Source organism: Dendropsophus ebraccatus, chromosome 3 (assembly GCF_027789765.1).
Source record: "Dendropsophus ebraccatus isolate aDenEbr1 chromosome 3, aDenEbr1.pat, whole genome shotgun sequence".
In the NCBI taxonomy this organism is placed as follows: domain Eukaryota; kingdom Metazoa; phylum Chordata; class Amphibia; order Anura; family Hylidae; genus Dendropsophus; species Dendropsophus ebraccatus.
In genome coordinates, this window is record NC_091456.1 from 81,049,194 (window position 1) to 81,063,929 (window position 14,736).

A 14,736-nucleotide genomic window follows, 5' to 3' on the forward strand; every position below is an offset into this window, starting at 1 on the left:
GCCTAGTGTGCAGTCAGCGGCTCTTCCTATTGGTCAGTGGGCAGAGGCTCGCCGGTAGCCCCGCCCCTGCTAGTAGCGTGCTCTGTGCTGTGTGTGTAGTGCTGGAGCTGGCCGGGAGCCTGACTCATGAGCTGCAGCTCCGGACACTCGCACTGCTCTACTAGCACGTTACTGATATGGAGTCCTCCCTCACCGTCTCCAAATCTCTACCTGGATGTCACTTGCACTGAGTTTGTTACTTCCTGGACACACTGACTGACTGACTTATCCCTTGGATGAACTGAGAAAACCATGACCTGGAATACAGAGCTGGAGCTGGGGATTTGCTGTGCTCTGGTATGTAACTATGTAACAGTGCAGGGTCCGGGGCAGCCCTCTGGTATATAACAGTGCAGGGTCCGGGGCAGCCCTCTGGTATATAACAGTGCAGGGTCCGGGGCAGCCCTCTGGTATATAACAGTGCAGGGTCCGGGGCAGCCCTCTGGTATATAACAGTGCAGGGTCCGGGGCAGCCCTCTGGTATATAACAGTGCAGGGTCCGGGGCAGCCCTCTGGTATATAACAGTGCAGGGTCCGGGGCAGCCCTCTGGTATATAACAGTGCAGGGTCCGGGGCAGCCCTCTGGTATATAACAGTGCAGGGTCCGGGGCAGCCCTCTGGTCTGTAACACGTCCCAGCAGTCACTTATTATCAACCAGTGGTATCAGCTGCTTTCATAACTGTTACTGGTAACGGCTTACACCTTCCTCCTTCTGTTATCAAAGGTGTGAGCACACAACCCTCAGCATCCTCCCCCTGTGTGATCCCAGGACCCTTAGCACCCCATGTGTGATCCCAGGACCCCCAGCGCCCCATGTGTGATCCCAGGACCCCCAGCGCCCCATGTGTGATCCCAGGACCCCCAGCGCCCCATGTGTGATCCCAGGACCCCCAGCGCCCCATGTGTGATCCCAGGACCCCCAGCGCCCCATGTGTGATCCCAGGACCCCCAGCGCCCCATGTGTGATCCCAGGACCCCCAGCGCCCCATGTGTGATCCCAGGACCCCCAGCGCCCCATGTGTGATCCCAGGACCCCCAGCGCCCCATGTGTGATCTCAGGACCCCCAGCGCCCCATGTGTGATCCCAGGACCCCCAGCGCCCCATGTGTGATCCCAGGACCCCCAGCGCCCCATGTGTGATCCCAGGACCCCCAGCGCCCCATGTGTGATCCCAGGACCCCCAGCGCCCCATGTGTGATCCCGGGACCCCCAGCGCCCCATGTGTGATCCCGGGACCCCCAGCGCCCCATGTGTGATCCCAGGACCCCCAGCGCCCCATGTGTGATGAACTGCTTGTTCAGTATTTTTGTCTAGGTTGTGCTGTGGGAAACTTGTCAAAGATGCCATTCTTGTGTGAACACAGCCCTATTTATTGCTCTGTTTAGTATAGTGCTATATGGTTCGTTCTGACGAATAGAAATCTGTTCTAAGTTACTAGGCTGCCACTGGATATGTTTTAGAAGAGGTACTGACCACTTTCTAAATGCCTGCTGGATTGTTCACTAGGAGGAGGGGGGGGGGGGGTAGTGTGTGTGGTAACTTTTTCATTATAAAATTGCAAACTACATAGAGTTCAAACTCTTTAGGGGGGAATTATTTCAATTATTTTTTTTACTTTTAGGCATGTGTATTTCCATCTGAATGCATTGTCTACTATTTAGAGGATATGGGATGACAAGCTGATTAGTTGTGGCCCAGCAACTGGGACCCACATGATCCCATGAACAGGGACACAATTAGAATGAAATGTCAGAATGTATGAAGTGTCCTGTTTTCGGAGCCATAGCTCTGTTTATTCTTTATGGGCCCTCTGAACATTGTCAAGTGCTGACCTGGGCTCATAGATGAGGAACTAAGGGTGGTATTACACGGGCCGAGCAGGGCCCGATAATACCTGTAAACGAGCCCCGATCTGCTAGATCGTTGCTCGTTTACTGGCTTTATTACACGGTCCGATAATCGTTTGACAAGGGCTGCAAGGACATCGTTACCGATGTCCTTGCAGCCCTTGCTAAACTGGCATACATTACCCATCCACGTTCCAGGGCTGCTCCTGCCGTCCGCTTCTCCCGGGGTCCCGTGCGCGCTCTAGCTTCACAGCGTCCTGTCAGCTGGTAGGCCGCTCAGCCAATCACAGGCCGGGACTGCCGCGGCCTGTGATTGGCTGAGCGGCCTATCAGCTGACAATCCACTGTGAAGCTAGAGCGCGCGCGGGACCCCGGGAGAAGCGGACGGCAGGAGAAGCCCTGGAACGTGGATGGGTAATGTATATCGTTAGTCGCCGGCCACGCACCGCTATTACACGTAGCGGTGCGCAGTCGGCACCCGACAAAAATAGGGTCTAACCTATATCAACGATCAGCCGATGATTGTTGTCATCGGCTGATCATTGCATTTATTACATCGGGCCAATTCGGACGATTATCGTTCCGTGTAATAGTACCCAAGGGCCCTATTCCACCGGACGATTATCGTTCGCAGTATCGTTAACGATTAACGATCTCAAACGACCGCTATTGCGAAAGACCTGAAAACGTTCACTCATTTCCATGGAACGATGATCGTTACTTATGATCGTAATTGCGATCGTTTGTTCTTCGCTATTTATTCGCTATTGCGTTCGTATCTATTGCGAACGACTGAACGATGTCTTATTCAATATGAACGATTTGCGAACGTTTTGCGAACGAGCAACAATAAAAATAGGTCCAGGTCTTATAAAGCGATCAACGATTTCTCGTTCGTTAATCGTTAGCTGCATTTCAACCGAACGATTATCGTTTAGATTCGAACGATTTAACGATAATCTGAACGATAATCGTCCGGTGATATAGGGCCCTAATGGCCCTATTCCACGGAACGATTATCGTTTGTTTTCGGACGATATCGACCGCTACGGACGATAATCGTTCCGTGGAATAGAGTGCAACGATCAGCCGACATCGACACCGACGATGTCGGCTGATCGTTGCAGTCGCTTGTTTTTCAACATGTTGAAAAACAAGCGACTGATATAGCAACGATCTGCTGCCGTCGCTCCGTTGAATAGGAGCGTCGGCAGCAGACGCTGCTATATCCTATGGGCTGCCCGGACGATCAGCGATCCTCCGAGCAGCCCCCCCCGCAGCACCCCGCCGCCCCTCCCGCACTCACCCGCTCGCTGCCGACGCGCTGAATAGCGGCGGCAGCGAGCGGGGAACGAGGAGCAAACGAGCGCTGACAGTGCTCGTTTGCTCCTCTTAACGACCCGTGGAATACGGGCTTAAGTCTTGCTGCGTACGGGCAACATGCTTGGTTCATTCCGGTCTTCATTTATCAACTTCTCCCCTACAGTGTCAAACTGTTCAGGTTCAGCAACGGTCCACGAACCTGAATGCTGGGCATTTTATTACTGGTGGCTGCAAAAAATCGATCAAGCCCCAGGGCTGCCAGAAAACCATAGATACAGCCTATGGCCATATCCATGTTTTCCTGAATTCCCTAGGGTGGAATACAGCTGCAGCCACAGAGAATCTAATGCAGAGCGTTTGGGTTGGTAGACTGTTGCTGACCCGAATAGTTTTACTGGTCCGCTCAACACCAATCCCCTATCCTGTGAATAGAAACAACACCACTTTAAATAATAGGACTTGGTTTATGACATTGAATTTTTATTTATATTTTTTTCTTGGGAGATTGGAGATTTCCATTGTCTGAGAGTTAGTACTGCCACACATTGAAAACATATTCACACACCAGGTTGGTTTCAGAAAAATCTGCAACTGCTCTGTATGTCTGATTGAGGTATGTACTATAAAACAACCCCATTTACATAGATGGCACGTTTTCAAATGCAGAAGTTTCTCCAGAAAATCTGTCTCCCACATGTTGGATAGGGAAGTAAATGTCCAGAATTTTGGCTCAGATTGCATCGGTGTCCACATATAGAGTGCCAAATCTATCACATGTAGTGTATACCACTGTGGTAAATTTGGCACGGTTTCTTCCTGTCAAAATTTAATGTTAATGAATCTGCCTCTCAGTATCCAGGAACCTGCATAGGAAATCACTCATTGTGGCCTCTACACAGGACCTATACAGTGGCCGCTCAGAAGACACATGTCAATTACTTGTCCAGAGGTTACTGCATAGGTCAGGCTTCGGTGTGCTTTGATGCCACATGTTGATTCTCCACATTTTTAATATATATATATATATATATATATATATATATATATATATATATATATATATTATAGCATTTTCTGCTATTAAGTCCTTAAAATATCCCACAGAAAGGCCAGGTCTATTTTTTCCTGGGCAGTATAAAGCAGCTGCACTCTGGGTAGTTAAATGTGAGACTTCAGTGAGTGTAAATACTGATAGTGCTGCCTCCTTCTAGCTGATAATACCCAGGTCCTATCTATTCCACATCATAGGAGAGTGAGCAGGGACAGATCCCTATCTCTCTGCGGAGACATGTTCTTAGTTCATATCTAAAATATTTACAGATTACTAAAAAAAAGTAGGTTTTATGGGGCCGGAAGTTTACTTAAGTGTGAATGAGTGTGAGCAGCCTGAAGGAGCTCCCCTTACCTAGTAAGAAACAACAGAACCCCTATACTTATAGAAATTTAAATGTGTCACATGACAGATGCCTTCCAGTGTAAAATAATTCAATGAACTTTGGCATGTAAGGTTTATTGGCAGATGGCTGTTATGGTTAGGTTCACACTACGGAATAGGGACGAATAGTCCATCATCGATTCTGTCGCTCACCCTGCTCACGCGCATCTCCGCCCATGCCATAGACTCCATTCTATGGTCAGGCGAATTACACCGTCCGCCAAAATAATTGACATGTAAATTCTTTCGGTTGACGTCTGAATCTGCCCGACCATAGAATGGAGTCTACCAAAAACAAATGCTGTATGAACATAGCCTGAATGTGTTTTGGACCCACTACTGGTTTTACCCCAAAACACTGACCAAAATACTACATAACCCATTGGTTGCATCTGTGCTTAAAGGAGAAGTCCAGTGAAAATTCTTATTAAAGTATTGTATTGCCAACCAAAAGTTATACAAATACCCAAAATACACTTATTATGGGAAATGCTCATAAAGTGCTTTTTCCCTGCACTAACTACTGCACCAAGGCTTCACTTCCTGGATAACATGGTGATGTCACGATCCGACTCCCAGAGCTGTGAGGGCTGTGGCTGCTGAAGAGGATGATGGCAGGGGGACACTGAGGGACACAGGGCACCGGAGGGACACTGAGCATCCATCTGCCATCATCCTCTCCAGCAGCCACAGCCCGCACAGCTCTGGGAGTTGGGTCGTGACATCTCCATGTTATCCAGGAAGTGAAGCCTTGATGCAGTAGTAAGTGCAGGGAAAAAAGCACTTTATAAGCATTTCCCGTAATAAGTGTATATTGGTAATTTGTATAACTTTTGGGGGCCAACACAATACTTAAATAAAAATTTTTGCCGAACTTCTCCTTTAACAACCCCAGATCCTCTAAAAGAGTTACACAGATCAGTATTAAAAGAGCAAGCCTGTGCAGACCTGTCAAGTCAGCTCTTGTTTGCTCCTTGTTCCCCGTTCATTGTCTGTGCCGTTACATGCACCGACAGCAAGTGGAGAAAATGTCAGTCTGCTGCCGCTGCTCCTACTACATGGAGTGATGGACAGCAGACGGTAGCTATTGGCATTGTTTGCTTTCAGCGTGTTGAAATACAATGATCAGCTGACATTGTGCATGTTGGCTGATTGTTGCCTTTTATGGTGCGTTTACACAGACAGATTTATCTGACAGATTTTCTAAGCCAGAAAATCTGTTAAACGCCAGATAAATCTAAGCCAGATAAATCTGTTAAACGCACCATTAACACTATCTATTACACCATGTAATTATCGGCCGTAACAACAGATAATCGCCCAAATACAGCCAATAATCGCTTGGTGTAATGAGGCCCTATTTCATGGGTTGATCATTGGTTGAACGGGCCAATATTGCCTAATGTAGTCAGCACAGCCATTAGCTGGCGCATAAGCAGATCCTCATTTGTTGGCTGAACACATGATTTTGACGTGTTGAAAAAACTTTGTTGTCCCCATGTCATAGAGGATGTGTGGCCAACGAATGATAAAAACAAGGGGCTGCTCAAAGGATTTGGCGATCCTTTGTGCTTCTCTGCCCACTGGATAGGGGGCTATGTAATAGGCTGCGCTGATCTATGAGAGCATCTTACCGAACGCATTGACCCATCTAAAAGGACCCTTCCTCACATGGCGCAGCTGTCACAAAAACACATATGGTTCCCGGCTAAAAGATGAAGCGCTCATTTACATTCACTGATGTTTTCTTGGGCGTTTAATGGATGCCCTAACTTTGTGGGCTTTGTTAGTAGCTCTTATAGGAGGAATTATAACACGCCAGTTTTAAGCTTTGGTTTTTTACTTGCCATGAAGTTGTTATAATCTTTAAGTGCCTTCAGAAAATGCACAGGCAGCAGAGCTATAACATGAAAAAATGATCTGTGACTAAAGGAAATACAGTATATTCATTGGGTGGAAAACTCATTTGACATGCTTACCGCGCTTTTACAGACTTGGAAGGCTGATAGAACTGATCCCTGTGTATGCTTTCTTTGTCCAGAACTGATGCATAGTCACATTCAGTTAAATATAACGCATATAGAGAAGTTCACAGGAGATTGCCTACACTATACCATGAGTCTCCAAACTGCGGCCCTCTAGCTGTTGCAAAACCACAATTCCCATCAGGCCCGGACAGATAAAGCTTTGGATTTGGCTGTCCAGGCATGATGGGAAATGTAGTATTGCAACAACTGGAGGGCTGCAGTTTATAGACCTAAGCTCTATACAATTGTGTCCATCTCTTAGCTGGGCCAGGGGCCAGGTAGTAGCTCTGTAGTGGTTTTCAGCCTGTAAGTAAGAGGGTTCTACTCATAGATCATAGCAAGGTATCTTCATGGATGTTGAACCAGACTTTTTATTTATTTATTTATTTATTTTGTCACTGCTATTCGCAAATGGAAAACATAAAGTCAGATTTTCAATACTGAAACACTAATATATTTGATAATACAGTATATTTTAAGCAGTACACAACCACATGGTACTGGGCACCAGAAATGTAGTTCTGTCCCTTGGGTTAAGCCTTAAAGTGTCACTGTTGTTTAAAAAAAACTTTTGGCATGTCAGAGACAGAACAAACAAATGGAATCCAAGGGCACCCTGGATTTAGATCTATGTAGTAGGAGGTAGAGATGTGGATGTATGCTTTATGGTTTGTACTCCCAATTTACTTACAGGGAAACATCAATTGAAGAGGATTCAACAGCATTTCATAGGAGCAGTAGTCTTTTAAAAAAGCTTTAATGCATATCCAGGACAGACAGTGACATTTTGACCATCAGTTGGTCTTTGTATGCTTGATATCAGCTGATGGTGGAAACGTTTGCCCTGGATATGCAATAAAGCCTATTTAAAGACTACTACTTCTGTGTGATGCTGTTTAATCCCCTTTACTTGATGTCAGAGAGACATGTTAAAAGTCTTGATCTGTCTGGGTCTGAGTTTTCAGACCTGCACCAATCGTGAGAATGAGCGGGGAGAAGACCATGCTGCAGCACAGTGCGCTCCCCGCTCTGTTTCAGCGAAAGAATCTCGCCATAGACTTGCATTATGAGCCCGACTTATCAGGTGACACAAAGCTGTGAGAGGATCATGCTGAGCAATCAACAGCAGACTTCCCAAGGTATATAACTTGTATAGTTTTATCACTTATTGTACTGGCTTCAGTGCGCTTTTGAAATTAAAAGTGGTATACACAATGTGGTATTGTCTCAGCAGCATCCTAGCTCCTCCCCCTCGAGACAACACATGATGCTCTGCTGTCTCAGAAGGCTTGGCTGGATTTTGTCTCTTAGCTCATGCTGTACCTCTTTAATGATGTCGCCACATCTAACTAGCTTTCACAGCCTACATCACCACCTCCCTATCATATATACATATATATCTTTCTTGGGACATTGAGGGAGAATGAGGTATCATTACTGCATGCTGCCTTGTGATTCCAATTCCACAAGCAGAGGGGCAGGCAGGGAGTACAGTAGCTTTTGAAGATTTGCTGTGTGATGAGTGAGTCTGCAGTAAAGATGCTCTGCAGCAGCTCTGGACAGGGAACTGTCAGGAAAGCTATGTAAGCATGGTTGGAGGACTGTGATGAACAGCAATGCATTTTGGGTATTGTAGTACTGAGCAACTGCTCGACTACAAAGCACAGTAATTATCTGACGTGTGAAGAGAGCCTCAAAGAAAACCCAAAACAAATAGATTTGTGGTGGTTTTAGAACCAATGTAGACAGGTAAGCAATGATATATACATACTTGTACAACAGTCTTAAATAAAGCCCTGTCCCCAATTTGCCTATGCCTCTTAGTAAAGCCAGCAGGTCCTCTGCCTGTCGCAGGACATGCACAAAAACTTACACATGCTTTCTGCATTGTTTATGCCTGTTAAATGAAGTGCGGAAGGGGTCCATGCCTTGCCGTACCCCATCCCCCTGCCCACTCATCAGGCTGGCGTATGTCACCGAAGCGGTAAGGATCTGTGCCTTTTGTTTCTCAGTTTAGTATTTTTTGTTTCTCAGTTTAGTATTCCTTCACACAACACCTTCCAAGCCGTGAGCTTTCCTGAATGTAACTGTTCCTGTTCTAGGAAAGTGACGTTATTACCCCAAGTTAAACTTATTGTTTGTTGCAAGTGAACGAATGTCTTTTTATTTCTTCTTGTCTCAACAGTTTCTTGCCAATATGACTGAGATTTGACCTAATTTGGTTGAGAACGTGTAATAAGATCCATCCTGCTGCCCCAAGATGGCTACACTGTCTGAATTTGTTACTGAGCCCATTGGCATGATGTCTCCGTCTCAGGTAACCTTTTTTTATTTATATATATATATATATATATATATATATATATATATATATATATATATGTTTGTCTTTTCCACAAAAGCAGCAATTGAGAATACTTGTTGCATAACTCCAGTCCCCTCTTGTCTATGACTCTGTTTGTTTTCAAGGAGGCTTCATTGTAAGGAAGACTTCCAAAATAAACATGGAGGTGGGTTAGCACAGCTAATACAGTACCATTTTATTGCCAGCTCCATGGAAAGGAGAGTCCTGTACGGATTTATGGCTGCCAGGCTCCAGACTCTGATGATCTCAATCACTTTGAAGTTTTCACTGCAGTCCAAAAGTCTGTGTATGTGTCCTGTTTGATGATATAGACATCAGATTGGGTAATTCCCGCACTCAGAGCCCTACTCTATGGGAGATTTATCATGCTGCTTAGATGGCATAACGTTGCAAACAATCTTTTGCCATCAGCGCCATTTACATCAGAGAGGAAGCTGAAAGGTGTGCGCGGCTGCATTCAAAGGGGGCTTTGCCTCTCCTCATGCCCCATCTATAATAGTATATATATGTTATAAGTATATTATACTCATTATATTAAAGAGCATATGTTGTCTTCCATATAGGGATGTTCAAGAATATCCTGAATCCTGGATCATTGTAAGATATGCTCTAAATGGCATGACCCTGTCTTTAGATAATTATAGAATGAAATTTGCTTTTCTTAGTGATAAAGTTAGGCAAGAGGAAAAACACTGTACTTTACACCAGTTGTTGTTAATCTGCCCATCTGAACTATGGCAATCCCTTATGGGTTAACAAAAACTTCCAAGCATAGAGAGCCACTCAGCCATCAAGTGTATAACCTGACCTTTGACTTTAGTAGGGTCCTTTAGTTTGTAAATTGGCCACCCATGATCTGCCTGCCCCATTTAGAAAAAGTAAACATACTGACACAGCCTTGCTTAGCTGGAGAACAGCTGTCCTATTGAAGGTTGCTTCTAGCATGTTAGTGTTGTTTCGCTGTGGACAGTATTATTATGCTCTGATAACAAGTGCTCTTCCTGTGATATAAAGTTATACTATTCCCTAAAACTGAGAGCTGGGAACAATCTAACTAAACATTCCGGAGGGCACAAGTTGTAGGTGGTAGTTGCTTTCCTATGGAAAAATGAGTTCTGGGATGTAGGCCAATATTCCTATAGGCACACAGGTAGGTTAATTTGGATAATACAAAGTGCGTGTAATGGATACTGATGTCTTGCGTTCTTGTTTTTTATCTTTTTCTTTAGAATTCCATAGTTGATTTAGAATCTTTCTTTTTTTATATTGTCTCCCCCAACAAATACTTGTAGAATGTTATGTCTGTTTTGTGGGCCAGACTGATCTTGCACTGCACCCATACCAGCAAGGAAGTGGGTTAAGTGACCGCCTTCCTTGCTGGGACAGGCACAGTGCGGGGGAGGGGGAGTTCATACTCTACAGTGAGTACGCACTGAGCTTTATGTGTGCTGGGCACTGGCTCTTCAAATGTCCACTCAGTCAGTCAGCAGCTGATGTGGTACAATGCTGCAGCTGCTGATTGGCTGAGCTGAAACTGCCCAGCTAATCAGCAGCTGCAGTGGGGTTCCACCCCCACCCCCCTTCCCTAATGGAATTAATGGAGTTAATGGGTTAACACAACCCCCTGGGGACCAGACTCTCAGCCCCTGGGCACCCCCTTACGGAGCACAGTCTGGCCCTTGGGGGATTAACTAAACCCCCCCCCCTGACTTTTCGGGCCAACAAAACACCATACACATAAGCTATGTTTTTTTTTTTTGTTTTTGTTTTTTTTAATCGAGCCAGAACTTCCATTGACCTCTATGGGAGAGAAACCACACACCCTCAGCATGCTGTGTTTTGGAAAAACTGCCACAGAGCCTTAAAAACACCAGAGAGGAGAGTAAAGTGCCACACCAAAAAAAAGGGCAGGTATTTAAGGCATTTCATAAACTTCCAGCTGATATCTGGCTGTTGGCGTTTTTTTTTTTTTTACCTTTTTGCAAAATTTTGAGTGTGTGAAACCAGCCTAATTGCGGTTGTTTCTGTTCTCAGTTTTGGCAATTGCACAACCAGCACTTGCCTAGTTTGTTACTTTTATTAGTCCGACAACCATCAAATTAGGATCACAGATAGCCAAAGACAGGATCACGGCCGTGATTGGCTGAGCGGCCTGTCAGTGCAGAGGTTGAAACAGAAGGCAGAACTGCAGCTTCAGAGACCAGGGAAGGCCAGAGGACACTGGGGAATGTGGTAAGGTGTAAGTAAATATTTTATTGTTTTACAGTAAAGGCAAGGGCTGAACAGACATCACTAATGATGCCTGTGATGCCCTTGCTGCCCAATAGTCGGCCTCTGTAATTGCTCCGTAAACGAGCGTCGATCTAGCAGATTGGCGGTCTTTACACTTTATGATCGGGCCGTGTAATAGGACCCTAAGTCTATGGAGATCATCTGCTGCATTGAGGAGACAGCAGAGAGAGAAAAACTTAGCTGAGCACATCTCCCCACTCTTTCCAGCAATTGGTTGGGGTCTCAGAAGTGGGAATTAGATACTCCAGCAAAGACAGTGTAATGGGATGGGCAATGTACTGCTGGGAAACCTTGGGTTCTGGCATTCATATGGATGTCACTTACCTAAGCACAGAATATTGTAATGGCATTTCCTAATGTTATTGCTCTGTCTAAGCAGGATAATGTGCCCTGCCACACTATAGAAATTATTGAAGAATATCAATATCTTTTTGGAGATGTGAGACTAAAGACAAGGGGCAGCATGAGACTCGGTTAATACTTCCATGATTTTTCTCACCAAGCAGAAGTGGTAAATGTGACGGTGGTGAGACTACTACAGTATGTGCTGTCATACAGAGATTTATGAAGTTAGAGAACTACATCAATCTCTGCACGACAGCACATACTGTAGTCTCTTGGATCTTGTGGCTGGCCTGGAAGTGGTCTTGTCTCCTTCTAGGGTGTTTCCTCACATTATTCTTATGTCCTTACAGTCACTGAATTAGTTTGTCTGTCAGCCCTGTCTTCTGGGGTGATGTGATGGCCATTGTGTTTTAGCACAATATATAATTTAATGAATTGTGTAAAGGAGTACAAGGCTGTTCTGTTACTTTCTTGTATTTAATGCCTTCCTATGTTGATGACGGTTATTATGTCAGACTAAACAAAAGCCCTTGAATCCTTTTCTCGTGACTGGATATTGTGTCATGTATTCTAAACTGTGATAGGGTTGGTTGACATGAAGCACTTCTGTTTTTTTTTTTCCCTTTAGACAACGCTGTGTCAGAGGTGCTCAACTTTTTGTATCTTACCACATTTATCTTTGAGTAATGGTTGAGAGCCAAAATTATATAATGTTATCTTTAAATGACGAAACAAGAAATTATAAATTTGCAAACATTTTCTGATTGACATTTGAGGCCAGTATTGTAAATTGCCAGGACATATGGAGATAGCTTGTGAATCCAATCTAAATTGTCCATACACAATTGGTGGCTTTGCTATGTGTATTTCAACTTCTAACTTTTTTCATTGAAGTACAGCTTTTTGTTTGCCAGCATGTTCTCTTGTGGTGTATTTTTGGTACAATAAGACAGATTATGGGGTGCTGCGTACTTACAGATTCATAGAATTTCAACCTCAAATCTGCATGAAAATGGCAGCAAAGTCCTCATTTCCTGATATGTCAATTGTCTCATTTTCTTATTTTGCTCACTGTGGAACTCCAAACTTTTTATCACAGTACCAATAACAGTAGTATGTCATTGCAGTTTAGCATGCGGAAAATTTATGATGGGGCTTGAGATGCACATTGTATGAGGCTACTGCCAGCTGCAATAACAGGGAGCTAGTCTTCTCCCCTGAACCCAGGGGTCCTGCCAATCCCATGTATTCTCAATGTAATTCCTTATTTGATAAGTAAAGGTCCTTTTACATGCCCTAAATGGGGCCGTGCAAGGATACTAGTCACTGCAGATCGGCAAAAGTGGCGCTCACTTGTAGTGCCTTTAGAAGGCATGATTAATCATGCGGCCCGGCCACACGAACAATCGATGCATCTTTACGCTGGGAAATGTGCGGCCAATGGTGATAAATTTTGAATCAGACATTTTCCCATTTTTTTAACAAGGCTCCTTTCTGATAATCTGCCCGTGTAATAGGTCTAATCTTTTAGAGAGCTGCAATGTATGGTTTTTACATTGCCATGTGTTTTTAGTTTGTTCGGGAAGCCACATAGGCTAATAACATTGTAAAAAGGAGGTTGTCTGAGTATAAATAGTACTCTGCTCCAACCTCTATCAGTTGGCTAAAGAAGGAAGAATTAGTTGTGTGACCGTGCGTGCTGTATATACACTGCAGATTGTCATTGTTACCTCAGCGTCTGGTTAAGCCCGGTAAAAGAATGAAGTTTTACTGAGTTACGGATGGGTTGACCTGGAGTGCTGCATGTAAGACAATGACAAAGTTCATATGTTAGCTCAGAAGCATCCGGCTTCCAATGAACCATTAATGTTTGCAGTGAGCATGGTTTTTGTTTAGTGTGTGTGTGTATATATATATATATATATATATGTATATAAGCAATGTTACTGTCCAATAGAATGGCCCTCCGTTATGGGGCTTTCATGTGTATGTTACTCTTTATGTGTATGAATAGTTTATTTTTTGCTACAGCAAGAATAACCATGTCATGCATGGAAGACTTCATTACAAAAAGGAAATATGCTTTTTGTGTCATGCACTGTGTGACGCACACGAGGAAACAGAATTTAGGTGATTATTACGCATCTTACAGTAACTAACAAAATGTGGCCGCAATGAACTGTAAAAAGTTTGTAAGCATCTGCTGTTTAGTAAGGATGACTTAAAGGTTAACGACACTCAAAACCTTTACATTTCTGGTATGGCTGTAGGTAAGGCCAGTACCCCATCCCTCCCCTATGGCATACTCACAGGAGTCCAAGAAAATTGCAGTAAAGTGAGCCATATACCAGGTCCTTAGTCATTTCTGATGTACATCGAGGGTCTCTACATAAAGCATAGGGCAGTTACAGTAAATATCTTGCAGCAGTCTGTAATCTGCACTCCATAAACAAACACACAAAAACACAGAAAAATGCAACAGCTCACCGCAACAGCAAGATACAGACCCACCATAGACATGAAAATAGTCAAAAGCAGGCCCCTCCAACTGCCCAAAAAGTCTCTTGGTTACTATTTGCAAACAGCGTAAACTGCCTCACCACGATAAGGTGGACTCATATTGAGGCAGACCCTACACTGTATGTACACTATGGCCTCTCCATGGCGTATAATACGCCTATGCTCTGGGCATGCAAGATCCGTCTAATACCTGCAAAAATAATTGCATCACCTGGGTGAGACAGGTGGAGTGCACAACCAAATAGAGGCAGCCACTCCCCCAACTGGAAAACAGAAAAAAAAGGAAAAAATTGGTCAGCTCTCCTAGAACACTGTTCACACTAGGCAGGAGCACGTTGCCATGGCTGAAATTGCAAACACACAAAAACACAGAAAAATGCAACAGCTCACCGCAACAGCAAGATACAGACCCATCATAAACTCCATACTCCATAAACAAAGTAGGGACCTGTAAATACACACTTCCATATTCGTAACGCATTGCTCCAGAATACACAGCCAATAGTACTCTAGGGAACTCATTTCCATAAACAGCTAGCTTC

General features: G+C 44.5%; 1 protein-coding gene across 3 annotated transcripts in view; it reads left to right on the forward strand.

Annotated features, from left to right (window-relative positions):
- The window catches only part of LOC138785786 (lysophosphatidic acid receptor 1-B), a 107,164-nt gene that overhangs the window by 53,321 nt on the left and 39,107 nt on the right, over window positions 1-14,736 (forward strand). For 2 of the 3 annotated variants that reach the window (XM_069962105.1, XM_069962106.1), the window contains one exon: window positions 8,858-8,989. In XM_069962105.1, the coding sequence (XP_069818206.1) occupies window positions 8,933-8,989 (57 nt within the window). In that variant the 5' untranslated portion in view covers window positions 8,858-8,932. Of the gene's footprint in view, window positions 1-117; window positions 337-8,857; window positions 8,990-14,736 lie in introns of those variants that run through there. The other variant, XM_069962104.1, reaches the window with a different exon arrangement.